The sequence below is a fragment of the Atractosteus spatula genome, assembly GCF_055471065.1.
Source record: "Atractosteus spatula isolate fAtrSpa1 chromosome 10 unlocalized genomic scaffold, fAtrSpa1.hap1 SUPER_10_unloc_1, whole genome shotgun sequence".
NCBI classification, from domain to species: Eukaryota; Metazoa; Chordata; class Actinopteri; order Semionotiformes; family Lepisosteidae; genus Atractosteus; species Atractosteus spatula.
The window spans coordinates 5,145,079-5,173,064 of NW_028296612.1; the positions used below are offsets into that span (position 1 = coordinate 5,145,079).

General features: G+C 55.8%; 3 protein-coding genes across 6 annotated transcripts; 1 reads left to right on the forward strand and 2 right to left on the reverse strand.

The window, feature by feature from the left end:
- Window positions 1–317: 317 nt before the first annotated feature.
- LOC148813589 (complement factor B-like) lies at window positions 318–19,873 on the reverse strand. 3 transcript variants are annotated; one of them, XM_088908158.1, is made up of 20 exons: window positions 19,400–19,873; window positions 18,479–18,791; window positions 16,688–16,800; window positions 15,301–15,507; window positions 14,365–14,562; window positions 12,719–12,892; window positions 10,994–11,086; window positions 10,482–10,621; window positions 9,912–10,047; window positions 8,253–8,384; window positions 7,605–7,700; window positions 7,004–7,141; window positions 5,299–5,411; window positions 4,459–4,603; window positions 3,834–3,972; window positions 2,993–3,069; window positions 2,716–2,816; window positions 1,774–1,903; window positions 1,617–1,666; window positions 318–664 (listed from the first exon to the last, which is right to left on the reverse strand). In XM_088908158.1, exons 3-20 carry the CDS (start codon window positions 16,782–16,784, stop codon window positions 476–478), a joined length of 2,355 nt encoding a protein of 784 aa, XP_088764284.1. In that variant the 5' UTR covers window positions 16,785–16,800; window positions 18,479–18,791; window positions 19,400–19,873; the 3' UTR covers window positions 318–475. The 3 variants fall into 3 exon arrangements, 2 of the variants coding, with proteins under 2 accessions (XP_088764284.1, XP_088764282.1); XM_088908156.1 differs by lacking the exons at window positions 18,479–18,791; window positions 19,400–19,873 and having other exon boundaries at window positions 16,688–16,866; XR_016086214.1 differs by lacking the exons at window positions 2,993–3,069; window positions 18,479–18,791; window positions 19,400–19,873.
- On the forward strand, window positions 18,534–27,745 carry LOC148813590 (GTPase IMAP family member 9-like). Of its 2 annotated transcripts, none has more exons than XM_088908174.1 (2): window positions 18,534–18,606; window positions 26,571–27,745. In XM_088908174.1, exon 2 carries the CDS (start codon window positions 26,624–26,626, stop codon window positions 27,575–27,577), a length of 954 nt encoding a protein of 317 aa, XP_088764300.1. In that variant the 5' UTR covers window positions 18,534–18,606; window positions 26,571–26,623; the 3' UTR covers window positions 27,578–27,745. The 2 variants fall into 2 exon arrangements, with proteins under 2 accessions (XP_088764300.1, XP_088764299.1); XM_088908173.1 differs by lacking the exon at window positions 18,534–18,606 and adding an exon at window positions 24,551–24,755.
- LOC148813591 (GTPase IMAP family member 9-like) lies at window positions 21,465–24,735 on the reverse strand. Its single transcript, XM_088908060.1, has 3 exons — window positions 24,667–24,735; window positions 24,212–24,569; window positions 21,465–22,335 (listed from the first exon to the last, which is right to left on the reverse strand). Exons 1-3 carry the CDS (start codon window positions 24,733–24,735, stop codon window positions 21,689–21,691), a joined length of 1,074 nt encoding a protein of 357 aa, XP_088764186.1. The 3' UTR covers window positions 21,465–21,688.
- Window positions 27,746–27,986: the final 241 nt, after the last annotated feature.

Below are 27,986 nucleotides of genomic sequence, written 5' to 3' on the forward strand. Positions count from 1 at the left end.
CACCCTGCTCACTAACTGCTCACTCCCTGCTCACAGGACACAGTCACACTCCCTGCTCACACCCTGCTCACACTCTGCTCACTCTCTGCTCACACCCTGCTCACTAACTGCTCACACCCTGCTCACAGGACACAGTCACACTCCCTGCTCACTCTCTGCTCACACCCTGCTCACACCCTGCTCACTAACTGCTCACACCCTGCTCACAGGACACAGTCACACTCCCTGCTCACACCCTGGACACTCTCTGCTCACTCTCTGCTCACTCCCTACTCCCAGGACACAGTCCCACAGTTCCACAGCTACGGCACGGCGTACTTCCAGAAATGCTTTATTAACCCCCCCCCACACACCCCCACACCCCCACACCCCCACACCCCCCAACACAGATGCACACACGAGCCTCTTCGGGGGCGACCGGCTCACCGCCCCCAGGAGGAGGTGCAGCGCACCCCCCCCCCCCCCCGCGGGGCCCTCAGTCGACGAACGTGAGCTGCGAGGGCACGTCGGGGGTCTCGGGCTCCAGGTGCTGCCGCAGGAAGTCCGTGACGCGGAAGAGGCTGATGTAGTAGTCGCGGGCGTGCTGCCGGTCCCTGGGCTTGATGTCGGGGCGCAGACTCCCGTCGTCACACAGGTTCTTGTTGCCCCAGCTGATCACCCCCACCTGCGGGGGCAGCCGGAGAGACAGACAGAGAGGGGTGACTGGAAAGATAAAACATCACCTCCCACCTGGGAGACGCTCAGCCATCCTTCCGCACCAGTGGCCCCACCTGGGAGACCCACAGCGACCATTGTGCACCAGTAGCCCCACCTGGGAGACGCACAGCGATCCTTCTGCACCAGTAACCCCACCTGGGAGACACACAGCGATTGTTCTGCACCAACGACCCCACCTGGGAGACGCACAGCGATCGTTCTGGAGCAGTAACCCCACCTGGGAGACGCACAGCGATCCTTCTGCACCAGTAACCCCACCTGGGAGACGCACAGCGATCGTTCTGCACCAGTAACCCAAACTGGGAGACGCACAGCGATCCTTCTGCACCAGTAACCCCACCTGGGAGACGCACAGCGATCGTTCTGCACCAGTAACCCAAACTGGGAGACGCACAGCAATCAGTCTGGATCAGTAACCCCACCTGGGAGACGCACAGCGATCGCTCTGCACCAGTGACCCCACCTGAGAGACGTACAGCGATCATTCTGCACCAGTGACCCCACCTGGGAGACATGCAGCGATCATTCTGCACCAGTGGCCCCACCTGGGAGACGCACAGCGATCGTTCTGCACCAGTAACCCCACCTGGGTTTGTAACTTCACCCAAGAGTCACTGCCTCAGTAGAACCTCACTTCCCAAGAGCTGCCGCTGCTCCAGCCTGCCCCCTGCTGGTCACCCGCTCACAACAGCAGTGAGGTTTTCTGGGATCTTTAAAGTCCATGTTGTCCTTAAACCTGGGATTAACGTCTCCTCCAAAGGATATGTCCCCTCCTGCTTACAGCCCTGGACAGGACGTTAGAGAGTAGACACACACACACACACACACACACACCGGAGACGCTGCCCTGAGCGACAGACTCGTTGTTCCAGATCCGAAGCGACGGAGGACCGTCTCACCTGGACCAGGCGCCTCTTCCTCTCCAGGAACAGCGCTCCTCCGGAGTCTCCTGCGAGGACACGCGCGCACACAGTGAGGGGGTCCGCGGGTCCGTGTGTCCGCGGGGCACGGGCGGTGCGGCGGGCGGCGGCGGCGGCGGCGGCGGCGAGCTCCTACCTTTGCAGGTGATGTCATCGACCTCCGGGTGTATACCCCCCGTGCAGAGGAAGCTCTCCGTCACCAGCTCCTCGGGGTCTGTGGCTGTGACTCCTGGGGCCTGCAGGGCGTCCCTGACACAGCTGTCCCTCTGCGCACAACACCAACACAACACAGCGTCTAAACAACTTCAACACAACTTCTACACAACTTCTACACAACACAACACAGTGTCAACACAACTTCAACACAACACAGCGTCAACACAGCACAGCGTCAACAGAGCGTCAACACAACATCAACACAGCGTCAACAAAACACAACATAGCGTCAACACAACATCAACACAACACAGCGTCAACAGAGCATCAGCACAACACAACACAGCGTCAACAGAGCATCAACGCAACACATCACAACATAACAACAAAACAATAGATCTGTCCCCCTGCACACACAGCACAGCATCAACACAATTGTCATAACAAAGTTTTGAACACACTAACCCAGTGCGCACACACAAAACCCACTATACACACACTACCACAGTGCACACACACTAACCCAGTGCGTGCACACAAACCCACTATACACACACTACCACAGTGCACTCTCACTAACCCAGTGCACACACACTAACCCAGTGCGTGCACACAAACCCACTATACACACACTACCACAGTGCACTCTCACTAACCCAGTGCACACACACTAACCCAGTGCGCGCACACAAACCCACTATACACACACTACCACAGTGCACTCTCACTAACCCAGTGCACACACACTAACCCAGTGCGCGCACACAAACCCACTATACACACACTACCACAGTGCACTCTCACTAACCCAGTGCACACACACTAACCCAGTGCGCGCACACAAACCCACTATACACACACTACCACAGTGCACTCTCACTAACCCAGTGCACTCTCACTAACCCAGTGCACACACACTCACCTGCGCCCTCAGCTTGATCTTGACGTTCTTGGTTGTGGCCAGCGCGCCGTGCTCGGACATGAAGCTGGCTGGCTCGAACTCCTTCTCCAGCAGCAGGCCCTCTGGACGACAGACAGGCAGCCGGTGAGGACAGGACAGGACAGGACAGCACGCACACAGGCTCAGCCACATCCAGCCGCATCTCCAACCAGCCTATCCCCGCCGCCCAGGTGCTCTGAGACATCACCCCCCCCCCCCCCCCCGCCCCCGCTAACAACCCTGGCCACGTCATTCTCACCATGCTCACGACACGTTGCCCGGTCAGACAGACCCAGGGCGCGACTGGTGGCCTTGGTGCAGGGAATACAGATGGGCCTGAAAGACACAGAGAGAGGAGTACAGCCCCTCACACAGACCCCAGAGACACTCCTCACACAGAGAGAGGAGTACAGCCCCTCACACAGACCCCAGAGGCACTCCTCACACAGAGAGAGGAGTACAGACCCTCACACAGACCCCAGAGACACTCCTCACACAGAGAGAGGAGTACAGACCCTCACACAGACCCCAGAGGCACTCCTCACACAGAGAGAGGAGTCCAGACCCTCACACAGAGCCCAGAGACACTCCTCACACAGAGAGAGGAGTCCAGACCCTCACACAGACCCCAGAGACACTCCTCACACAGAGAGAGGAGTCCAGACCCTCACACAGACCCCAGAGACACTCCTCACACAGAGAGAGGAGTCCAGACCCTCACACAGACCCCAGAGACACTCCTCACACAGAGAGAGGAGTACAGACCCTCACACAGATCCCAGAGACACTCCTCACACAGAGAGAGGAGTCCAGACCCTCACACAGACCCCAGAGGCACTCCTCACACAGAGAGAGGAGTCCAGACCCTCACACAGACCCCAGAGACACTCCTCACACAGAGAGAGGAGTCCAGACCCTCACACAGACCCCAGAGACACTCCTCACACAGAGAGATGAGTCCAGACCCTCACACAGACCCCAGAGGCACTCCTCACACAGAGAGAGGAGTCCAGACCCTCACACAGACCCCAGAGACACTCCTCACACAGAGAGAGGAGTCCAGACCCTCACACAGACCCCAGAGACACTCCTGCTGTTACCTGGCTTTTCTCGAGATTTTGAGCTCCTTCTCCAGCCGGATGAGGGCCACGTCATAGTCATAAAACTCTGGGATTCCCTCAGCTTCCTTCTTTCCGATGTTATACTCCGGATGCACGATCAGTTTGCTTATCCTCTTGTCTGAGGCGGGAGGCAGGGAGAGGAAGACGGACAGGCTGAGTAGCCACAGCAGACGCATTAGGAACATCACGCTGGCCCTGCTTCTGAAGGCTCACGTAGAAAAAAAGACGAGCAGCTGTTGGGCTCGGTGGGGGCTCTAGCAGTATACTGGCCCCTTGAGCCAGAACCCCGGATTATTTTATCGCTATCAGAAAGATCTAGACTAGAAATGCAATGTAAGAAGCAAGCATCTCTGCACTGTCAGTGGAGTACACTGCTTCACAGCCTGTGCAGATCTGGCCCGATCCCTCATATGTCTGACCCCGCCTACCAGACTGCCCCACCCACTGGGTGACCACACCCTGCCCACCGGACTGCCCCACCCCCTTGCAGACCTGACCCCGCCCACCAGACCGCTCCACTCCTTGCAGGCCCGGCCCCGCCCACAGGGGGGCTGCCCCACCCCCTTGCAGGCCTGGCCCCGCCCACAGGGGGGCTGCCCCCCACCTTTGAAGCCAGCCCGGTCCACGTTGTCGTCGATGAGCACCTTGACCATGCCAGCCTCGTCGGTCAGCTGGAAGCAGTGGGCCGCTGTCAGGACGTACTGCTTGCTGATGAGGGAGCCCATGCAGGTCTCCGTCTTCGCCGGGCGCTGCGTGTGCGTGAGACAAAGAGAGAGAGTGAGGGAGGGGTCAACGTGGGCGGCCAGACGGGCACACGGAGTGGGGGAGAGGAGGAGGGCGGAGGGCTGGTCAGAGGGAGAGGGAGTCACAGAAACACGCAAGGGCAGAGGAAATGTCTCCTATTGTGAGTCCCACAGTGTCTCTCTGTGTCTCAGGGTCTTTCAGAGTCTCAGTCTGTCTCTCACTGTCTCAGTGGTCTTTCAATCTCAGTCGGTCTCTCCTGTATCTCAGAGTGTCCCTCAGTTTGTCTCAGTGTGTTTCAATGTTGCTCTTATTGTCTCAGAGTGTCTCTCAGTGTCTCAGTGTGTCTCAATGTTGCTCTTATTGTCTCAGAGTGTCTCTCAGTGTCTCAGCGTGTCTCAATGTTGCTCTTATTGTCTCAGAGTGTCTCTCAGTGTCTCAGTGTGTCTCAATGTTGCTTTTATTGTCTCAGTATGTCTCTCAGTGTCTCAGTCTGTCTCTTGGTATCTCTTTGTGTCTCTCAGTGTTGCTCCCAGTCTCTCAGTGTGTCTCTCAGTGTGTCTCTCAGTGTTGCTCCCAGAGTCTCAGTGTGTCTCTCAGTGTTGCTCCCAGTGTCTCGGTGTGTCTCTGTCTCTCAGTGTGTCTCCTGGTGTATGTTGCTCGTTGTGTCTCTGATTACCAGTGTCCCTGACTCTGTACTCACAGTGATCTTGATGGTCACCAGCCAGGGATAGTTCTGTCTCTTCACACTGTCGGACTCCCCATCTATCTCATAGTTCCTGTAGAGCCCACAGAGCCCAACACTGTCGCTCTCATCTACAGACAGACAGAAACACTCTGGAACCCTCATACAAAACCTCCTGCCATTAACACAGAAGGAGCTTAATACACAAACACCGTACATTGTCCAGTACAGGACTGACTCACAGGACAGTACAGACTCACAGTGCACACAGAGTACAGTACAGACTCACAGAGCACAGTACAGACTCACAGAGCAAACAGAGCACAGTACAGACTCACAGAGCACAGTACAGACTCACAGAGCACACAGAGCACAGTACAGACTCACAGGACAGTACAGACTCACAGAGCACACAGAGCACAGTACAGACTCACAGGACAGTACAGATTCACAGAGCACAGTACAGACTCACAGTGCACACAGAGTACAGTACAGACTCACAGAGCACAGTACAGACTCACAGAGCAAACAGAGCACAGTACAGACTCACAGAGCACAGTACAGACTCACAGAGCACACAGAGCACAGTACAGACTCACAGGACAGTACAGACTCACAGAGCACACAGAGTACAGTACAGACTCACAGAGCACAGTACAGACTCACAGAGCAAACAGAGCACAGTACAGACTCACAGAGCACAGTACAGACTCACAGAGCACACAGAGCACAGTACAGACTCACAGGACAGTACAGACTCACAGAGCACACAGAGCACAGTACAGACTCACAGGACAGTACAGATTCACAGAGCACAGTACAGACTCACAGGACAGTACAGATTCACAGCGCACACAGAACACAGTACAGACTCACAGGACAGTACAGATTCACAGCGCAAAGTACAGACTCAGAGTGCAGTACAGACTCACAAGACAGTACAGATTCAAAGTGCACACAGAGCACAGTACAGACTCACAGGACAGTACAGACTCACAGTACAGTATAGATTCACAGTGCACACAGAGCACAGTACAGACTCACAGGACAGTACAGATTCACAGGACAGTACAGACACACAGTACAGTATAGATTCACAGTTCACACAGAGCACAGTACAGACTCACAGGACAGTACAGATTCACAGCGCACAGTACAGACTCACAGCACAGTACAGACTCACAGAGCACACAGAGCACAGTACAGACTCACAGGACAGTACAGATTCACAGCGCACAGTACAGACTCACAGCACAGTACAGACTCACAGAGCACACAGAGCACAGTACAGACTCACAGGACAGTACAGATTCACAGCGCACAGTACAGACTCACAGCACAGTACAGACTCACAGAGCACACAGAGCACAGTACAGACTCACAGGACAGTACAGATTCACAGAGCACAGTACAGACTCAGAGCACAGTACAGACTCACAGAGCACACAGAGCACAGTACAGACTCACAGGACAGTACAGATTCACAGAGCACAGTACAGACTCACAGTGCACAGTACAGACTCACAGTGCACACAGAGCACAGTACAGACTCACAGGACAGTACAGATTCACAGCGCACAGTACAGACTCACAGTGCACAGTACAGACTCACAGTGCACACAGAGCACAGTACAGACACACAGGACAGTACAGATTCACAGAGCACACTACAGACTCACAGTGCACAGTATAGCATAGTGTGGTACAGAGAGGAGAAACAAACCTATCATTGTATCGAATGTCTCCTCCAATGTTGTGATGTCCTTTATTTTGAAAAAATGTTTCTCCATAGGCTTTTCTGATACCAGTTTAATCAGCTCATCCTCATCAATGTCATCTCCCACACCAAACGCATAAATATCTGTAAGGAAGAACAGAGAGGGGTTCATACAGACACACTGACTGGACACTCCAGTACATGAACACTGCACTGAGAGAGAGAGGGGTTCACACAGACACACTGACTGGACACTCCAGTACATGAACACTGCACTGAGAGAGAGAGGGGTTCATACAGACACACTGACTGGACACTCCAGTACATGAACACTGCACTGAGAGAGAGAGGGGTTCATACAGACACACTGACTGGACACTCCAGTACATGAACACTACACTGAGAGAGAGAGGGGTTCATACAGACACACTGACTGGACACTCCAGTACATGAACACTGCACTGAGAGAGAGAGGGGTTCATACAGACACACTGACTGGACACTCCAGTACATGAACACTGCCCTGAGAGAGGAGCTGTAGTCATTGTAACCTTATAGGAGGTGACTGGGATATAAAGTGATTACAGTGATACAATTTCTCTCTCACCCAGGTAGTCCAGCCAGTCAGGCCCTCGAATGCCACTGACCAGGTTCCGGATCTTATTCACCTCAATCTCTGCGCTGCCGCCCATATTGGCCCGACCTGTAGGAAAAGACACAGCACTGACCACTGAATATCCCAGGCTGGACTGGACTGACTGGACTGGGAGCTGGACTAGTTCTTCACTGGGATTATAATCAGACTCCACTGACACTGACAGAGCAGTCTGAGACTCTCCAAGCTGGACTGGACCGACTGGACCGGGAGCTGGATTAGTTCTGAACTGGGATTATTATCAGACTCACACTGACAACCACAGAGCAGTCCGAGACTCTGCAGGCTGGATGGAATCAAGACTTCAGGAAAACCAAACAAAAACGACCAGTGTCTACTCCTGTGCTGGCGCCGTTGCACTGGCTGCCAGCGCATTATAGAACCGACTTTTTCCAAAGCCGCAAAAAGACATCTGAAGCCTGGGGCTGCTAACTGCTGTCCTGAAATTTGAACCTAGGGATGAAATGAGAAACGGGGAACCAATTTTGGTAGAGCGCCCTGTGTGTGGGTCTATTCGCCCCCAGTTCAACGCAGATAAACCCCTCGGCTGGAATCACGCCCGACGATGTGCGGCTGCAGCCGTAACGCCCCGCGTCTCACCGTCGCTGAAGAGGATGATGACGTGGCGGGTCTCCTTGAAGTCCTCCTTGTTTTGGGCTTGCAGGAAACTCATCTTCTCATAGACGTTCCGGAAGGCTGCTGCGATATTGGTGCCTGTTTGGTCTCCGTGGTCTGACGTACGAGGAGAAACAAGCAGTATCATCATCAGTGTCACTCCCATCGGCACTGAGTTGGCCTTTGACCCCAGAGTGGGCTAGAGTATTAACATCATTATCCCCGACTTTACTGTAGATCCCCGACTGCGCTCATGTATTAGCATCATTAATGATGACTTTACCGTAGACTCCAGATTAGGATGCTGTTTTTATATAATTAACTGTAGATGTGTATTAAGATCATTAACAGTGACTTTGCTGCAGATACCAGACTGGGCTCGTGTATTAATATAATTAACGATGACTTTACTGTAGATGTGTATTAACATCATTAACAGTGACTTTGCTGCAGATACCAGACTGGGCTCGTGTATTAATATAATTAACAATGACTTTACTGTAGATGTGTATTAACATCATTAACAGTGACTTTGCTGCAGATACCAGACTGGGCTCGTGTATTAATATAATTAACGATGACTTTACTGTAGATGTGTATTAACATCATTAACAGTGACTTTGCTGCAGATACCAGACTGGGCTCGTGTATTAATATAACCAACGATGACTTTACTGTAGATGTGTATTAACATCATTAACAGTAACTTTGCTGCAGATACCAGACTGGGCTCGTGTATTAATATAATTAACGATGACTTTACTGTAGATGTGTATTAACATCATTAACAGTGACTTTGCTGCAGATACCAGACTGGGCTCGTGTATTAATATAATCAACGATGACTTTACTGTAGATGTGTATTAACATCATTAACAGTGACTTTGCTGCAGATACCAGACTGGGCTCGTGTATTAATATAATCAACGATGACTTTACTGTAGATGTGTATTAACATCATTAACAGTGACTTTGCTGCAGATACCAGACTGGGCTCGTGTATTAATATAATTAACAATGACTTTACTGTAGATGTGTATTAACATCATTAACAGTGACTTTGCTGCAGATACCAGACTGGGCTCGTGTATTAATATAATTAACGATGACTTTACTGTAGATGTGTATTAACATCATTAACAGTGACTTTGCTGCAGATACCAGACTGGGCTCGTGTATTAATATAATTAACGATGACTTTACCGTAGATGTGTATTAACATCATTAACAGTGACTTTGCTGCAGATACCAGACTGGGCTCGTGTATTAATATAATTAACGATGACTTTACTGTACACCCCAGGTTGAGCTGAAGTAATAACATAACTAACAGTGGCTCTGCTATGACTGTGACGTGGTACAACAGACTACACCCGATCTCCGAACTGATGGTCGGATGTCACATTTTAATAGTGGTGAAATAATTGCACAATTATGCTCAAATACATCAGTATAAACCAGAGTTTAACTGAGAATTAAATGAGCTCTGGGAATAGTAATCTGTAAGGGAGAGAAATTAAACACTGACAATGTTGAACACTAATTATACGTTACTTGAGGCAGATTAGTTAGAGGTTCGATAATGGCAGCAGGGAAGCTTTGCGAATGAGAAAAGCTGGTTTGTTGAAGGACAGAGCTGCTCACCGCTGTACTTGAATTTCTGAATGGCCTGCATGACCCCTGGCATGGTGATATCTGGGTCAGTGATGCTGACCATCTCCTTGACGAAGGTGGCGAAGGACACAACGTCGTACTTCGGAGTGACTTCAAAATCGCTAATCTGGATGGACAGAGAATACAGGGAATCACATAAAACAGAGAACTCAATACAGACCCTCACACAGACCCCAGAGGCACTCCTCACACAGAGAGAGGAGTCCAGACCCTCACACAGACCCCAGAGGCAGTCCTCACACAGAGAGAGGAGTCAAGACCCTCACACAGACCCCAGAGACACTCCTCACACAGAGAGAGGAGTCCAGACCCTCACACAGACCCCAGAGGCACTCCTCACACAGAGAGAGGAGTCCAGACCCTCACACAGACCCCAGAGACACTCCTCACACAGAGAGAGGAGTCCAGACCCTCACACAGACCCCACAGACACTCCTCACACAGAGAGAGGAGTCCAGACCCTCACACAGACCCCACAGACACTCCTCACACAGAGAGAGGAGTACAGACCCTCATGGAGAGCCCAGAGACCCCTCCCACCTTTTCAATCAGTTTCAGGATGCAGTTTTTGGACTTCTCGAACCCGTCCTCCTTCAGGCTGTCAGATGTGTCCAGTGCCACGTAGATGTTGAGTTTCCCCTGCTGGTCCAGCCTGATCTTCTTCCCATACTGCTTGTCCTCTGAGTACGGACAAGAGGATCAGCGATGATGATGATGACAGTAATGTTGATGATGATGATGATGATGGGGATTACAGAAACACATTCAATAGGAATGAAAAATGACAGGGTGTGAGCAGGGTGTGAGCAGAGTGTGAGCAGGGAGTTAGCAGGGTGTAAGCAGGGAGTGATCAGGGAGTGAGCAGGGTGTGAGCAGGGTGTAAGCAGGGTGTAAGCAGGGAGTGAGCAGGGTGTGAGCAGAGTGTGAGCAGGGTGTGAGCAGTGAGTGATCAGGGTGTGAGCAGGGTGTGAGCAGGGAGTGAGCAGGGTGTGAGCAGGGAGTGATCAGGGAGTGATCAGGGAGTGATCAGAGTGTGCGGTGTGCTCACTCACTGTCCTCCTCAGCCCCGGACTCCTCCAGCACGTTGCTCAGGGAAGAGGCGAAGGCTGAGGCAGCCTCCTCAGGAGAGTCATAGGTGTACTTGTCTGGAGAGAGAGAGTGAGACAGGGAACACACCCACACAGGACAGAGAGAGTGAGACAGGGAGCACACCCACACAGGACAGAGAGAGTGAGACAGGGAGCACACCCACACAGGACAGAGAGAGAGACAGGGAGCACACCCACACAGAACAGAGAGAGTGAGACAGGGAGCACACCCACACAGAACAGAGAGAGTGAGACAGGGAGCACACCCACACAGGACAGAGAGAGAGACAGGGAGCACACCCACACAGAACAGAGAGAGTGAGACAGGGAGCACACCCACACAGAACAGAGAGAGTGAGACAGGGAGCACACCCACACAGGACAGAGAGAGAGACAGGGAGCACACCCACACAGGACAGAGAGAGAGAGAGGGAGCACACCCACACAGAACAGAGAGAGTGAGACAGGGAGCACACCCACACAGGACAGAGAGAGAGAGACAGGGAGCACACCCACACAGAACAGAGAGAGTGAGACAGGGAGCACACCCACACAGGACAGAGAGAGAGAGAGGGAGCACACCCACACAGAACAGAGAGAGTGAGACAGGGAGCACACCCACACAGGACAGAGAGAGAGAGACAGGGAGCACACCCACACAGAACAGAGAGAGTGAGACAGGGAGCACACCCACACAGGACAGAGAGAGTGAGACAGGGAGCACACCCACACAGAACAGAGAGAGTGAGACAGGGAGCACACCCACACAGGACAGAGAGAGAGACAGGGAGCACACCCACACAGAACAGAGAGAGTGAGACAGGGAGCACACCCACACAGGACAGAGAGAGTGAGACAGGGAGCACACCCACACAGAACAGAGAGAGTGAGACAGGGAGCACACCCACACAGGACAGAGAGAGAGACAGGGAGCACACCCACACAGAACAGAGAGAGTGAGACAGGGAGCACACCCACACAGGACAGAGAGAGAGAGACAGGGAGCACACCCACACAGGACAGAGAGAGAGACAGGGAGCACACCCACACAGGACAGAGAGAGAGAGAGGGAGCACACCCACACAGAACAGAGAGAGTGAGACAGGGAGCACACCCACACAGGACAGAGAGAGTGAGACAGGGAGCACACCCACACAGGACAGAGAGAGACAGGGAGCACACCCACACAGGACAGAGAGAGTGAGACAGGGAGCACACCCACACAGGACAGAGAGAGTGAGACAGGGAGCACACCCACACAGGACAGAGAGAGAGACAGGGAGCACACCCACACAGGACAGAGAGAGAGAGAGGGAGCACACCCACACAGAACAGAGAGAGTGAGACAGGGAGCACACCCACACAGGACAGAGAGAGAGACAGGGAGCACACCCACACAGGACAGAGAGAGAGACAGGGAGCACACCCACACAGAACAGAGAGAGTGAGACAGGGAGCACACCCACACAGGACAGAGAGAGTGAGACAGGGAGCACACCCACACAGGACAGAGAGAGAGACAGGGAGCACACCCACACAGGACAGAGAGAGTGAGACAGGGAGCACACCCACACAGGAGTGACAGGAGATCACACACTGGGCAGCAGTATTATTGCCTTCCCTGGCCGGGCAGCTTGTTCCCCACCCCCGCCCCCCTCTGTGTACGGACGACCCCCCCCCCGCACTCACAGTAGCAGGCTGGCTCGGTCCCGGTCCACTCCCCGCCCTCGCCGCAGACCCTCTCCCGGGAGCCCACCAGGATGAGGTTGCGGTCGCACTGGTAGGTGACCTTGTCGTCGATCCCGAAGCGACTGCCGGAGCGCCGGGCGCCGGGGGGCACGCCGGGATCGGGACAGCGGTCGGCTGCAGGGGGGGGGACAGAGAGGAGCAGTCAGGGCCAGCTCACGGGGGAGGCGTGGGGGAGCCGAGAGCTCTGGGCGACTTCGAGGGGCGCAGCTCAACCCGCAGGGATGAAGAGTCAGACGTCCCCCGTGACCCGTGAGACCCTCCAACCCGACCCGGCAGGACAGAGGGGGCTCGCGGGTCTGCGCAGAGCCGAGCTCTGCGATTCAGAACCAGGCCACGGGACTTCGGCGGCCATATGACACTGGAAACAAGCAGGCTGGTGAGAACGGCTCTCTTCATCCAGGGCGTGGAAGACCGCGGGAGAAGGGTGAAGACTGCGCGGGAAATGTTTGCCGTTTCACACGTAAAGACCCCTGTCTTTCTGCAAACTAAAGCCTGTGATTCCTCAGGCCCATTCAGCCAGAGAGAAGTGGAACAGACTGCAGGATGCCCAGTGGCATCTCCCTGTCCCGTCTGTTTGGCTTCTGACACCGCCCCTTTCCCTGTGTGTTCCCTTGACGTGTTAAAGTCTCGCCTACTTCTAATGTATAAGAAGGAAAGTGTGACTTCGGTCCAGCGAGCGTGTCTTACTGAGTGCCAGGGGAAACCCTGACTCTTCAGCTGACCGAATTAAAGATCTCTGCTTGACGATCTCCCAGCCTGAGTGAAGACTGAGTTTTCTTCGACAAGGAGAAACCCTGCTCTGGGCTTCCAGACGGTCTCGCCCACAGGCACCACTTACTCTACCAGTGTGAGCTCTGCCTGCAGAGCCCGCTGGATCACTCCTGCCGTGGGGCGTCCGCTGCACGACCTGCGCTCACTCGCTCGTCCGGCACGGCTCTCCGGACAGGCAGCCAGCGCCGGGACTAGCGAGCAGGAAGGGCCGGTTTTTAACATCGCCGCTCGCTGTCTGGGTTGCTGGGGGGTTATTTGGATTCTGGGGAATGTGGCCCCGGTTTGAGTGAGTGTGTGTGTGTGTGTGTGTGTGTGTGTGTGTGTGTGCTCGAGTGTGAGTGTGTGTGTGCGACTGTGAGTGTGTGTGCGACTGTGAGTGTGTGTGTGAGTGTGTGTGTGCTCGAGTCTGAGTGTGAGTGTGTGTGTGAGTGTGAGTGTGTGTGTGCTCGAGTGTGAGTGTGTGTGTGTATGTGTACGTGTGTGTGTGTGCGAGTGTGAGTGTGTGTGCGACTGTGAGTGTGTGTGTGCTCAAGTGTGAGTGTGTGTGTGTGCGACTGTGAGTGTGTGTGCAACTGTGTGTGTGTGAGTGTGTGTGTGTGCGTGCGTGTGTGTGTGTGCGAGTGTGTGTGAGTGAGTGCGTGCGTGCGTGCGTGTGTGTGTGTATGTGTGCGTGTGTGTGTGTGTGTCCATCCCATGATGGACTGGCATTCATCTATAAGGGACACCCCATCCCCCACCCCCCCCTCTGATTGGCTGGGCGCCCCGAGCCCCCGGAGAGCGCGGCAGCCCGTTGGCCGAGGCCGGCTGTCACTCACTGCCGCTGGCGCTGCCGGTGTTGCAGATGGGCGTGGCCCCGCTCCACTTCCCGCTGGGCAGGCAGGTGCGGGAGGCGGAGCCCAGCAGCTGGTAGCCCTCGAAGCACTCGTAGCTCGTGACGTTGTGGGCGAAGTACAGCCGCTGGGAGGGGGACACCGAGCCGTGCTGGATCACCGAGGGGTCAGGGCAGGTCACCACTGGCACAGGGGACAGGGGACAGGGGACAGAGGGGCGTCAGGACTCCGCGCTGGGCCGGGCAGCTGGACCGGACCGGACTCCTGTCAGAGCGTGCGGCAGAACGTACTGTAGTACCCTTGAGTACTGCAGTATGAGGGTAGGGTGCAGCCCGTATTGGAGTAACTCTCGGGATCGCAATAGTGTTGCAGTCGCAGAGTGGTAGTGTGCGCGCTGCATGCCGGAGTATTGCAGTCGCAGTGCTGCAGTGTGTGTGCTGCATGCCGGAGTATTGCAGTCGCAGAGCTGCAGTGTGTGTGCTGCATGCTGGAGTATTGCAGTCGCAGAGTGGTAGTGTGTGTGCTGCATGCCAGAGTATTGCAGTCGCAGTGCTGCAGTGTGTGTGCTGCATGCTGGAGTATTGCAGTAGCAGAGCTGCAGTGTGTGTGCTGCATGCCGGAGTATTGCAGTCGCAGTGCTGCAGTGTGTGTGCTGCATGCTGGAGTATTGCAGTAGCAGAGCTGCAGTGTGTGTGCTGCATGCTGGAGTATTGCAGTCGCAGAGTGGTAGTGTGTGTGCTGCATGCCGGAGTATTGCAGTCGCAGAGCTGCAGTGTGCGTGCTGCATGCTGGAGTATTGCAGTCGCAGTGCTGCAGTGTGTATGTCGCATGCCGGAGTATTGCAGTCGCAGAGCTGCAGTGTGTATGTCGCATGCCGGAGTACCGAGTGCCACGCTCTCCTGCGGCGGCGGCGACACTCACGTCTGCACTGCCCTGGCTGCCTGCCGACGAGCGGGAACCACCTGCCGTCTCTCCGGCAGCGGCGGCTCAGGGTGGGGTAGGCGTACTGGTCGGGGGGGCACTCGTAAGTCAGCACGCTGCCCGGATTGTAGCCGTCAGACAGACTGAAGTTCCCCCCCACGATCGATAAACCCTTCTCGCTGCAGAGCCGGGCAGAGACAGAGGAGCCTGGGATGGACAGAGCGCGATGAGATCAACACCCTCCCGCGCATTAACACCGGACTGCAGGACGTCAGTACCGCCACTGCTGCATCAACCAGGCCTGAGGGGTCACTGACACACCGTGTCCACTAGAGGGAGACACAGACACGCCTCGGACCGGTCCTGGAAGGCTTTCAGTGGGAAGGACTCAGTTCCCAGAGTACGGCTCCTGGCTCCTTTCGCCCAGCCAGATCCAGGCTGGTCGGGTGCTCTGTGAGCCCCTCACCACATGGAGACATCCTCACTGAAGGCTCTTTCAGGATTCAGCCGATTCAACACACACACAAAAGAGGACAGGCAGAGCACACACAACAGGACAGGAGACACCGTGAGAGAGAGAGGAGATCACAGCCCCTCAGTCATAAACACACACAGCAGGACAGGAGACACAGTGAGAGAGAGGAGATCACAGGGAGTACCTCAGTCATAAACACACACGGCAGGACAGGGGACACAGTGAGAGAGAGGAGATCACAGGGAGTCCCTCAGTCATAAACACACACAGCAGGACAGGAGACACAGTGAGAGAGAGAGAGGAGATCATAGGGAGCCCCTCAGTCATAAACACACATGGCAGGACAGGAGACACAGTGAGAGAGAGAGAGGAGATCACAGGGAGTCCCTGAGTAACAGACACACACAGCAGGACAGGAGACACAGTCAGAGAGAGAGGAGATCACAGGGAGTACCTCAGTCATAAACACACACAGCAGGACAGGAGACACAGTGAGAGAGAGAGAGGAGATCAAAGGGAGCCCCTCAGTCATAAACACACACAGCAGGACAGGAAACACAGTGAGAGAGAGGAGATCACAGGGAGCCCCTCAGTCATAAACACACACGGCAGGACAGGAGACACAGTGAGAGAGAGAGGAGATCACAGCCCCTCAGTCATAAACACACACAGCAGGACAGGAGACACAGTGAGAGAGAGGAGAGCACAGGGAGCCCCTCAGTCATAAACACACACAGCAGGACAGGAAACACAGTGAGAGAGAGGAGATCACAGGGAGCCCCTCAGTCATAAACACACACGGCAGGACAGGAGACACAGTGAGAGAGAGAGAGGAGATCACAGGGAGTCCCTGAGTAACAGACACACACAGCAGGACAGGAGACACAGTCAGAGAGAGAGGAGATCACTCACTGCCGGGCTGCAGGACAGAGGCGATCACCAGACTCCACAGGACCGCTGACATGCTGCTGGATTCTGCTGAGATCAGAGAGCTGCACAGTCTCACCATGTCTCCCTGGTGCCAACTGACAGGGCAGAGAGGCAGGGAGAGGAAGGGAGCAGAGGACAACACTGTTATCACTCTGCCACTGTTTAACTACAGAGCAAACAGCAACACCTGCCCACACTGCTAATACCCCAGCTACCCCACCACAGACTCTTACTGGACACACTGTATAGACACACACTCCTGTACAGACTCTTATTGGACACACTGTATAGAGACACACACACTCCTGTACAGACTCTTATTGGACACACTGTATAGACACACACACACACTCCTGTACAGACTCTTATTGGACACACTGTATAGACACACACACACTCCTGTACAGACTCTTATTGGACACACTGTATAGACACACACACACTCCTGTACAGACTCTTACTGGACACAATGTATAGACACACACACACTCCTGTACAGACTCTTATTGACACACTGTATAGACACACACACTCCTGTACAGACTCTTACTGGACACACTGTATAGACACACACACACTCCTGTACAGACTCTTACTGGACACACTGTATAGACACACACACACTCCTGTATAGACAAAGAAAATCCCAGGGAAAGTCCAGGGAAATTCCAGGGAAGATCAGCCCAGTTCCTGTATGGCAGGTGCCTCCTGCGGACGACCTCAGAGCAGAGCAAACAGCCTGTTTACACACACTGCCCCCTTCCCAGAAACCAACACCCACTCTGCGCAGCCCAGCGGGCACTCTGACTAAGGGCTGGCTGGGGTCCGGCTGGGGTCCGGCTGGGGTCCGGCTGTGGTCAGGCAAAACAACACACACTCCCGAGCCCAGGAGCTGTGCCCCACTGACCAGCCCCTGTGAGGGCAGAACCGGCTGTGCCCCAGCTGTGCCCCACTGACCAGCCCCTGTGAGGGCAGAACTGGCTGTGCCCCAGCTGTGCCCCACTGACCAGCCCCTGTGAGGGCAGAACCGGCTGTGCCCCAGCTGTGCCCCACTGACCAGCCCCTGTGAGGGCAGAACCGGCTGTGCCCCAGCTGTGCCCCACTGACCAGCCCCTGTGAGGGCAGAACCGGCTGTGCCCCAGCTGTGCCCCAGCTGTGCCCCACTGACCAGCCCCTGTGAGGGCAGAACCGGCTGTGCCCCAGCTGTGCCCCACTGACCAGCCCCTGTGAGGGCAGGACCGGCTGTGCCCCAGCTGTGCCCCACTGACCAGCCCCTGTGAGGGCAGAACTGGCTGTGCCCCAGCTGTGCCCCACTGACCAGCCCCTGTGAGGGCAGGACCGGCTGTGCCCCAGCTGTGCCCCACTGACCAGCCCCTGTGAGGGCAGAACTGGCTGTGCCCCAGCTGTGCCCCAGCTGTGCCCCACTGACCAGCCCCTGTGAGGGCAGAACCGGCTGTGCCCCAGCTGTGCCCCAGCTGTGCCCCACTGACCAGCCCCTGTGAGGGCAGAACCGGCTGTGCCCCACTGACCAGCCCCTGTGAGGGCAGGACCGGCTGTGCCCCAGCTGTGCCCCAGCAGTGCTGTGCTGTGCTGGGGATACAAGCCCGGGAGCTCTGAGCTGTGCCACACTGGGAACACAAGAGCTGCACACAGAGAGAGAGAGAGATGCTGACTCCTGACGTCTGAGAGCTCCGTGCCAGATCACACACACACACAGACGGCATTCGCAGGAAACCCATGAATACAGATCGCGGGGGCAGGGAACTGAGAGACCTGGAGAGCAGGTGGTGGCGTTAGTTAGGGCTGGGGTGTGTGGAGGTGTTGATACTCTCACACTCCGCAGTCAGGCCGGCTGGCCTGGGTGCAGGAGCAGTTCTGAGGACGGGGCGTTCAGCCAGCAGGTGGGTGGTGGCGGTGGGGGGGTGGGGTTGTTTGTTGAGAGGTCAGAGGTCAAAGGGCACTCCTGTCTTCCCAAATATTGACCGTGCAAATTCTTCAGGTCCGGGGCTGACAGCAGAGTAAATGATTACTCTGGAGGGGCACCTCTCCAGCAGCAGTTACAGTCTGTGTGTGTTCGCAAAACCGCCTGAAAAACACAGCAGAGGTAAAAAAAAACGACAACAGCTCCCCCTGCTGGAGAGCGCAGGTGTGTCTCTCTGTGTTTGTGTGCGGCGTATGTGTGCACCCGTCTGTGTGGCTCTGTAGCTGTCTGTGTTGTGTGTGGATTTGTGTACGTTTTGTGGGAATTTCTGTTTGTTTGGGATGCATGTCTGTGTTGATCTGCGTGTGTTGTTGTGTGCGTGTGTTTGTATCCGTGTGCGCTGTGATCACGTGTGAGTTGTGTGTTTATGAGTCTGTAGTTCTGTGTTAAATACAAATACGAATGTGTTTGTATTTGTGTGTGTGTGTCTTTATTTGTGTGCGTGCCTGTATTCGTGTGGATATGTTTATTGTGTGTGTTGTGTGTGCATGATTAGTGTGTGTCTGTGTTCACGGGTGTATCTTTGTGTATTTCTGGTGATCTGTTTATTTGTGAGTGCTATGCGTGTGTCTGTGTGTGTGTATTTGTGCTTTGTCTGTGTATTTGTCAGTGCTGTGATTGTGTGTATTTGTGTGTGTGTGTCTGTGTGTGTTAATAAGACTCTAGGAAGAGCACTATTCCAGTCAACATTGTCATAAATATAGTCAATTTACCTCCTGAGGTTCTGTGATCCTGCGGTCCTGTTCCTTCTGGTCCTGAGGCCCTGTGATCATGTGGGACTGTGATCATGTGATCATGTGGGACTGTGATCATGTGGCCCTGTAATCCTGAGATCCTGTGGTCCTAAGGTCCTGTGATCATGTGGCTCTGTGATCTTGGGATCCTGGAGTCCTGTGATCCAGTGGTCCTGTAGTCCTGTGGTCCTGAGATCCTGAGGTCCCGTTGTCCTGTGGCCCTGTGGTCCTGAGATCCTGAGGTTCAGTATTTCCGTGGTCCTGTGATCCAGTGGTCCTGTGATCCTGTGATCCTGAGGTCCCGTCGTCCTGTGGCCCTGTGGTCCTGTCATCCTAAGATCCTGTCCCAGCCGGCGATTTTGGGAAAACTGACAGGCGCCTCGAAGGCCTGAAGCAAGCACAGGAGGAAGGCCAGGAGCGACAGGCTCCAGACTCGGCTCCGCTCCCGGCAGCAGGAAGAGGGGAAAGACCTGTCTGACAGGAAACACGCCGAGACAGCCTGGGGCTGTGGATTCCTGGAGGGACTGTATCCCTGTACTCCCACGCCTACACCCTCCACACACTCACACACACACACACACACAATTACACACACAATTACACACACACACTCACACACACTTACACAAACACACACTCACACACACACACTTACACACACACACACACAATTACACACACACTCACTCACACACACACAATTACACACACACACTCACACACACTTACACAAACACACACTCACACACACACACTTACACACACACACTCACACACACTTACACACACACACACACTTACACAAACACACACTCACACACACACACACACTCACACACACACAGTTACACACACACACTCACACACACTTACACACGCACCCTCCACTCACACACACACACCTCCCTGTATACCCACGCCTACACCCTCCACACACTCACTCACACAATTACACACACAGTCACACACACTTACACAAACACACACTCACACACACTTACACAATTACACACACACTCACACACACTTACACAAACACACACTCACACACACACACTTACACACACACACTCACACACACTTACACACGCACCCTCCACTCACACACACACACCTCCCTGTATACCCACGCCTACACCCTCCACACACACACACAATTACACAGTCACACACACACACTCACATACACACACACACTTACACACACACACACTCACACCCACACACCCTCCACTCACACACACTTACACACACACACACACTTACACCCTCCACACACACTTCCACACACTTACACACTCACACACACACACTTACACCCAAACGTCCAGGCGTCAAGACAGCTCGAAAGAGACCAGGGTACGTAAGCAGTCAGGCATCTCGGGGGGCCGTCTCTGCTGGTCTGCTGGAACTCCCCGGGGTCGTCCTGCCGTGGGTCGTCAGCTGCCTTGCTTTGTCTCGAAAAAAAAAAGGGAAACAAAACACACACACACCTGATTGCACCAGCAGCCATGTTGGCTCTAAAGGAAGCCAGGGGTAGCCATTTTGGCTCCGACGGAAACTGGTGAGCTGAAGCTGGACAGGTGCGCTGCACACATGTGTACAGCGAAGCTCATGAGGCTCTGCTGATGGAAAAGCAGGAGGAGTGAAGCTGGGGGGTCTGGGGGACAGCGGGGAGAGAGCCCAGGAAAGCTGGCTCCCGACCGGAGGTGAGGAATTCCTCCTGCCTTGTTGCCTGGCGAGGAAGACACGCAGTCAGGACTCCCAGAAGGAGCCGCGCTGCCCTGCTGTCTTCCCGAGAGGAACTCAACAGCCTGTAGAAAGGAGACAGATGACGGGTCTCATTTTGAGGCAAACAGAAACTTTATTACTCGGCCATCTGACAGTGGCAATTCTTCATTTCTGGATTCCCAACACATCTTCTGCGCATCAGGGTGGAAGAGTACTTGTTTTCAAAGCTTTTGTTGTTTTGTTTTCTCAAATGCCTGACCTCACTGAGAGGTAACAGTGAGATCTGAACTGGTGGAAACTGTGAAAAGCGCATTTAAAGACCAGAACGAGGCACTTCTGTACACAGAGGGGGGCGGGGGTGGGGAACAAGCTGCCCAGCCCTGCTGTTGAAGCCGATACCCCTGGCTTCTCTCCAGACACAGCTGGGCGAGCTCCTCCAGTCAGGACAGGAGGCTCTACTGTACACAGAGGGGGGTGGGGGTGGGGAACAAGCGTCCCGACCCTCTCTCTGTCTCATGTGCTGTTGGTGTCAGTCGGTCACGGGCTTCGTCCGGGGCGACTGGTCAGTGACTCCAGCTCCTGGGTCACTCTGCTAAAGTACCCCCCTCCGTTCTCCTGCACCACCCTGTCGACTGTATCCAGCAGCCGGGCCACCTGCCGGCGGTCGCTGGCGTCTCTGTTGTTGAAGAGGTGGTACCTGTTCCCACAATGCTCCAGCAGCGCCCTCAGCTCGGGCTGGGCGCCCCGCAGGAAGTCCTCGAGGCCGACCCCCTCCAGGTCGTCCCCGTGGGTGAACAGCACCACCGTGTGCGGCCTGGCTCCGGGTCCGAACGCCTGCTCCACCTGCTCCAGGATCTTCCTCTCGCCCTGGGTGAAGCGCCCCAGCTGCAGCACCAGCAGGAAGGCGTGGGGCCCCGGGTTCGACAGGGACAGGCAGGCCCGGGCGTGAGTGCCGGGGTCGGCCACGCCGCTGGCGAAGAGGTCCGGCGTGTCGACCACCGAGACGCGCCTCCCTCTGGACTCGGTGTGAGCCGCCTGGCAGCGCTGCGTCACTGGAGCGGAGCTGAGCACTGACCGGAACTCCTCCCAGCCCAGGATGGTGTTCCCCGCCGAGCTCTTGCCCGACCCGCTGCGGCCCAGCAGCACCAGCCTCAGGTCATCCGGGGACGGAGAGATATCTGCACCTGGGGATAAGAAACACAGAAATCTCATCAGAGTGAGAGAGTGACTCTACAGCCCACTGTGTGGAGCCTGGTCTTCATCAGAGTGAGAGAGTGACTCTACAGCCCACTGTGTGGAGCCTGGTCTTCATCAGAGTGAGAGAGTGACTCTACAGCCCACTGTGTGGAGCCTGGTCTTCATCAGAGTGAGAACATGACTCTACAGCCCACTGTGTGGAGCCTGGTCTTCATCAGAGTGAGAACATGACTCTACAGCCCACTGTGTGGAGCCTGGTCTTCATCAGAGTGAGAACATGACTCTACAGCCCACTGTGTGGAGCCTGGTCTTCATCAGAGTGAGAGAGTGACTCTACAGCCCACTGTGTGGAGCCTGGTCTTCATCAGAGTGAGAGAGTGAATCTACAGCCCACTGTGTGGAGCCTGGTCTTCATCAGAGTGAGAACATGACTCTCCAGCCCACTGTGTGGAGCCTGGTCTTCAACAGAGTGAGAACATGACTCTACAGCCCACTGTGTGGAGCCTGGTCTTCATCAGTGAGAGAGTGACTCTACAGCCCACTGTGTGGAGCCTGGTCTTCATCAGAGTGAGGGAGTGACTCCACAGCCCACTGTGTGGAGCCTGGTCTTCATCAGTGAGAGAGTGACTCTACAGCCCACTGTGTGGAGCCTGGTCTTCATCAGAGTGAGAGAGTGACTCTACAGCCCACTGTGTGGAGCCTGGTCTTCATCAGTGAGAGAGTGACTCTACAGCCCACCGTGTGGAGCCTGGTCTTCATCAGAGTGAGAGAGTGAATCTACAGCCCACTGTGTGGAGCCTGGTCTTCATCAGAGTGAGAGAGTGACCCTACAGCCCACTGTGTGGAGCCTGGTCTTCATCAGAGTGAGAACATGACTCTACAGCCCACTGTGTGGAGCCTGGTCTTCATCAGAGTGAGAACATGACTCTACAGCCCACTGTGTGGAGCCTGGTCTTCATCAGTGAGAGAGTGACTCTACAGCCCACTGTGTGGAGCCTGGTCTTCATCAGAGTGAGAGAGTGACCCTACAGCCCACTGTGTGGAGCCTGGTCTTCATCAGAGTGAGAGAGTGACTCTACAGCCCACTGTGTGGAGCCTGGTCTTCATCAGAGTGAGAACATGACTCTACAGCCCACTGTGTGGAGCCTGGTCTTCATCAGAGTGAGAACATGACTCTACAGCCCACTGTGTGGAGCCTGGTCTTCATCAGAGTGAGAGAGTGACCCTACAGCCCACTGTGTGGAGCCTGGTCTTCATCAGAGTGAGAGAGTGACTCTACAGCCCACTGTGTGGAGCCTGGTCTTCATCAGAGTGAGAGAGTGACTCTACAGCCCACCGTGTGGAGCCTGGTCTTCATCAGAGTGAGAGAGTGACTCTACTTTCGAAGGTTTAAGACTCCCTTGATGCCGAGCCGGCTCTCCCGAGAGGAAACCGCCGGCGCCGGGCCTAGGGCCTCCGCGGGAGGGAAGCGCTGGTGACCCGCCTGGATCCGGTCCAGGCGCCCCAGGTCAATAGCCCCGCGCTCTCTAGCGGCTGTCCCAGTTTCCCGGAGTATCGCCCGGCTCGCTCGCTGCCTCCACCGCGCGGTTGAATACGAGAGCGTGAATTTTTAAAAAAAACCCACCCCTCTTCATCCCTCTCTCTATGAGCTGCTTCCCCCCGGCACGCCAGCGAGAGAGAGAGAGAGAGAGAGAGAGAGAGAGAGAGAGAGCGGGAGGGACCGGAATGTCGCCCGTCCGGCCGGGTCCGGTCACGCCCGCTTGCTCGCTCGCTCGCTCTGCGGAGGTGTCCGAGGGCTCTCAGAGCGCAGTCGCTCAGCGGAGGACTGGAGCCCGGTGGGCCCAGAAAGGATGGGACACTCACCGTCATCCAGCGCTGCCTGTGGAACGCCTGTGGAACGGCTGTGGAATGCCTGTGGAATGCCGCACTCGCGTCCCGCAGGAAGCACCGTCCAGACACCCCTAGAGTCTCCCCGCCCGGCCCTGATCTGAGAACCTGCAGGCTCGGGCAAGGAGGGAGCTGTGTGGAAGAGAGGCGCAGCCGAGGCGCAGTGGGCGGAGCCTCTGCTCGGAGACCCCTCCCACCCCCGGGGGAGTGGCCGAGGGTCCGTGGGAGGAGCTTGGGACCTCGCGGGCCTCTGCTCTGAGACTCCTCCCACCCTGGGGGAGTGGCCGAGTGGGAGGAGCTTGGGACCTCGCGGGCCTGTGCTCGGAGACCCCTCCTACGCCCTGAGGGAGTGGCAGGGACTCACAGAGCCGTACGGAGCTGTGCCGACAAACAGCACCGAGAGAAGAGCAGACAGACCCTCCGGGATCGACAGGCGGATCAGACGTCCAGATGCGCCGGCACGACTGACACATCCGCCCTCCCGAGCAGCGGCCCTCCATGGCTTTTTCACGGTTCCCAGGTCTGTGTCTCTTCTGAGCTCTTTTCCGAAATCCGGCGCTGCCTCGCAGATGAAAACCCCTTTCTGTTTAACGTCCGGCTTACCCACGCAGGGTTAATTATCCTGGAGGGCTAAGGACTACACGGTGGGGGTCTCGACACCTGCAAATTCGCTTATTCGCAATTATCATCATTGTAACTACTATTATTATTATTATTATTAGCAATAGGTGTGAATGGGTGCACTATGGGCGGAGTGGTGGCTCTGTGGCTCAGGACCTGCGCCTGTGGCTGGGAGGTTGCCGGTTCAAATCCTGCGGCCGGCAGAGGAATCCTACTCCTTGGGCCCCTCAGCAAGGCCCTTCACCCCAGCTGCTCCAGGGGTGCTGTATAAATGGCTGACCCTGCGCTCTGACCCCCAGCGTCTCTCCCTGTCTGTGTGTCTCCTGGAGAGCAGGCTGGGGTCTGTGAAAAGACACAGTCCTCATGCAAGACGTTGTACAGGGCCGATAAAGAGATCTGATCTTAATTCGGTCTGGTATGGAAGAAGAGCAGGAGCGGAGTAGACTGAGACTTTTTCAAATTGGGGGTTGCCGCAGACGAGGCTGACGAGTCGGCCTCTCCCTGCGCCCAGGACCCTGCTTGGGGTGCCGAACGCCCCGGGTTCTGTGTCGGCAGTGCGGGTGGGGGCAACGGACCCTGCCCGCGTCGTCACAGCGAGGCAGAGAGAAGGCACAGGGCAGGGGGCAGGAACTCATCTTGATTTCAGCTGCTCGACGTGAGTTTAATGCGTTGGCTTTAAGACAGGGAGAGAAGCTGGGGGTCCGAGCGCAGGGTCAGCCATTTATACAGCACCCCTGGAGCAGCTGGGGTGAAGGGCCTTGCTCAGGGGGCCCAACGGAGTAGGATTCCTCCGCCGGCCGTGGGATTCGAACCGGCAACCTCCCAGCCACTGGCACAGATCCTGAGCCACTGAGCCGCCGCGCCGCCCCTGCACCTGCAGTCAGCCTATATCACCTACACCTGAGGCGTTTCCGTGTGGACCTGCGCTCTGTTTCCTTCTCCATACGACTGACACACACACACGCACGCACGCACGCACACACACTCGCTCCTGGTCCGACTGGTCCCCCGGGGAAAACAATGTGGACCGACCAGAGCAGCGCGCTGGTTTCAGGGAAAGTCCGACACGCCCTGACTGGAATCGGAGCCTCCGGATTTCCTTGTCTGTACAGGAAAACAAGCAGCAAAAAAACCCCAAAAAAACCAGTGTTAGAGAACACCACCTAACTGCCTTGTAACCCTGTAACTCCTCACTGGCAGCCCCCCCCCCCCCGGAGCCCAGCAGTGAGAGCCTGGAGGGGAGACCACCTGGGAGAGCTGAGGCTGCTGCTGGGAGAGGGGTTAGTGGGGCCAGCAGGGGGCGCTCTCACCCTGCAGTCTGTGTGGGTCCTGATGCCCCAGTATAGCGATGGGGACACTGGACTGGACGGGGTGTCTCTCGAGAAGAGTAGGGGTGTTACCCCAGTGTCTTGGTCAAATACCCCCCTGGTCTTTACCCATCATGGCCTCCTAATCACCCCCCTCTCTGAACTGGCCTCATCCCTCTGCTCTCCTCCCCACTGAGAGCTGCTGTGTGTGAGCGGACTGGAGCATCATGCAGGTGGGGCTGCCCATTGTTGGCGAGGGTGGGATTCCCCATTATCTGTAAAGTGCTCTGAGTGGAGTGTCCAGAAAAGTGCTATAGAAGTGTGAGACATTATTATTATTTAAAATAATACTTCTGCCTGGCAGACCTGTAACTTCCTATGACCTATGAACTACTTCCTCTCCTCAGGAGCTGAGTGGAGTGGAGGCTCCTCTCCCGGCGAGCAGGGGGACAGCCCGGAGATGAGGATCGTCCTGGTGGGCAAGACGGGAGTGGGGAAGAGCGCAGTGGGGAACTCCATCCTGGGCCGGAAAGAATTCCGCTCCATCCTCAGCTCCGCGTCCGTCACCAGCGCGTGCTGCAAGCGGAGAGCCGTGGTCCAGGGCAGGAGCGTGGCGGTGGTGGACACGCCCGGCCTGTTCGACACGGACAAGCCCAGCGACGCCATCGTGGGGGAGGTCGTCAGGTGCATCCAGGTCTCCTGCCCGGGGCCCCACGCCTTCCTGCTGGTGCTGCAGCTGAACAGGTTCACCGAGGAGGAGCAGAGGTCGGTGGAGGCCCTGCAGGAGATCTTCGGGGAGCAGGCCGCCAGGTACATGATCGTGCTCTTCACCCGCGGAGACGACCTCCAGGGGCAGAGCATCCACCAGTTCGTCCGGAGCGCCCACCCCGCGCTGAGAGACGTGATCCGGAAGTGCGGGGGCAGGTACCACGTCTTCAACAACCGGGAACCGGGAGACAGTCTGGGAAACCAGGCCCAGGTCCGAGGGCTGCTGGACACGGTGGAGCACATCATCGTGGCCAACGGGGGCGGCTGCTACACCCAGGAGATGTTCGAGGAGGCCGAGAGGAAGATCCGGGAGAAGGAGGAGCAGATGAAGGGGGAGCTCCGCACGAGGAGGCGCAGGGAGGGGGAGGAGATCGAAGGGAGTCGGAGGAGGAAGAAGGAGGAGCTGAGGAAGAGGAGGACGCAGAGCTTGGAGGTGGCCAGGGAGGAGCTGGAGCGGGCGGTGGAGGCGGAGTTCGAGCGGAGGATGAGGGCCCTGAGCGAGCGCTTGGAGATCGAGCTGGGGAGGGCCAGGGAGCAGGCCGAGCAGGCGGAGCTGCAGCTGAGCTTCAAGCCCACCCTGAGGGACAAGATCGCCAGGGCGTTCAACATGGCGGGCAGGAGGAGGAAGAAGACGTGCAAGAAGTAGGGCCCAGAGCAGCAGAGCACCCCAGCTGTTCTTCACCCTCTGTCACATTGTTCTGTGTTTCCCTGTTTCCACAGAATTTGAATTGTTAATGATGGACAGAGCTTTGTGAATGACGCACTTCGTAGGAAGGCACTCTAGAGTATAAAATAAAGCTTGCAAGAAACACAGGAGTCAGTCTCGGGTGCGAGTGGTGTTGATTGCCCGCCATACATCTGCTCCCCTCTAGGTGGTGCTAATTCCTCCAGAAACAAAACCAGGCCTTGTCCCACAGGCCAACAGGAGCCGGACACTGTATGGCTAGCTTCCCCAGTCCTGGTCCTGGAGGGGTCAGTGTCGGTGTGTCTGCAGAGTCTCCGGGGGTCTTTAAAGCAGGGCTGTCCAGTCCCGGTCCTGGAGGGGTCAGTGTGTG

Bases quoted from the DNA above. Each gene is read 5' to 3' on its own strand.
- LOC148813590 (XM_088908173.1), top strand. From the start codon at position 24,734: ATGGCTTTTTCACGGTTCCCAG. The intron at 24,756-26,570 runs GTCTGTGTCTCT...TCCTCTCCTCAG, and splicing joins GGCTTTTTCACGGTTCCCAG to GAGCTGAGTGGAGTGGAGGC.
- LOC148813589 (XM_088908158.1), bottom strand. From the start codon at position 16,784: ATGGTGAGACTGTGCAGCTCTCTGATCTCAGCAGAATCCAGCAGCATG. The intron at 14,563-15,300 runs GTGAGTGTCGCC...CCCCTGTGCCAG, and splicing joins GCAGCCAGGGCAGTGCAGAC to TGGTGACCTGCCCTGACCCC. The intron at 10,048-10,481 runs GTGGGAGGGGTC...CTGTCCATCCAG, and splicing joins TCCTGAAACTGATTGAAAAG to ATTAGCGATTTTGAAGTCAC.
- LOC148813591 (XM_088908060.1), bottom strand. From the start codon at position 24,735: ATGGAGGGCCGCTGCTCGGGAGGGCGGATGTGTCAGTCGTGCCGGCGC. The intron at 24,570-24,666 runs GTCGATCCCGGA...CTCAGGGCGTAG, and splicing joins TCTGGACGTCTGATCCGCCT to GAGGGGTCTCCGAGCACAGG. The intron at 22,336-24,211 runs GTGAGTGTCCCA...TCTTATCCCCAG, and splicing joins ACAGGCAGCGCTGGATGACG to GTGCAGATATCTCTCCGTCC.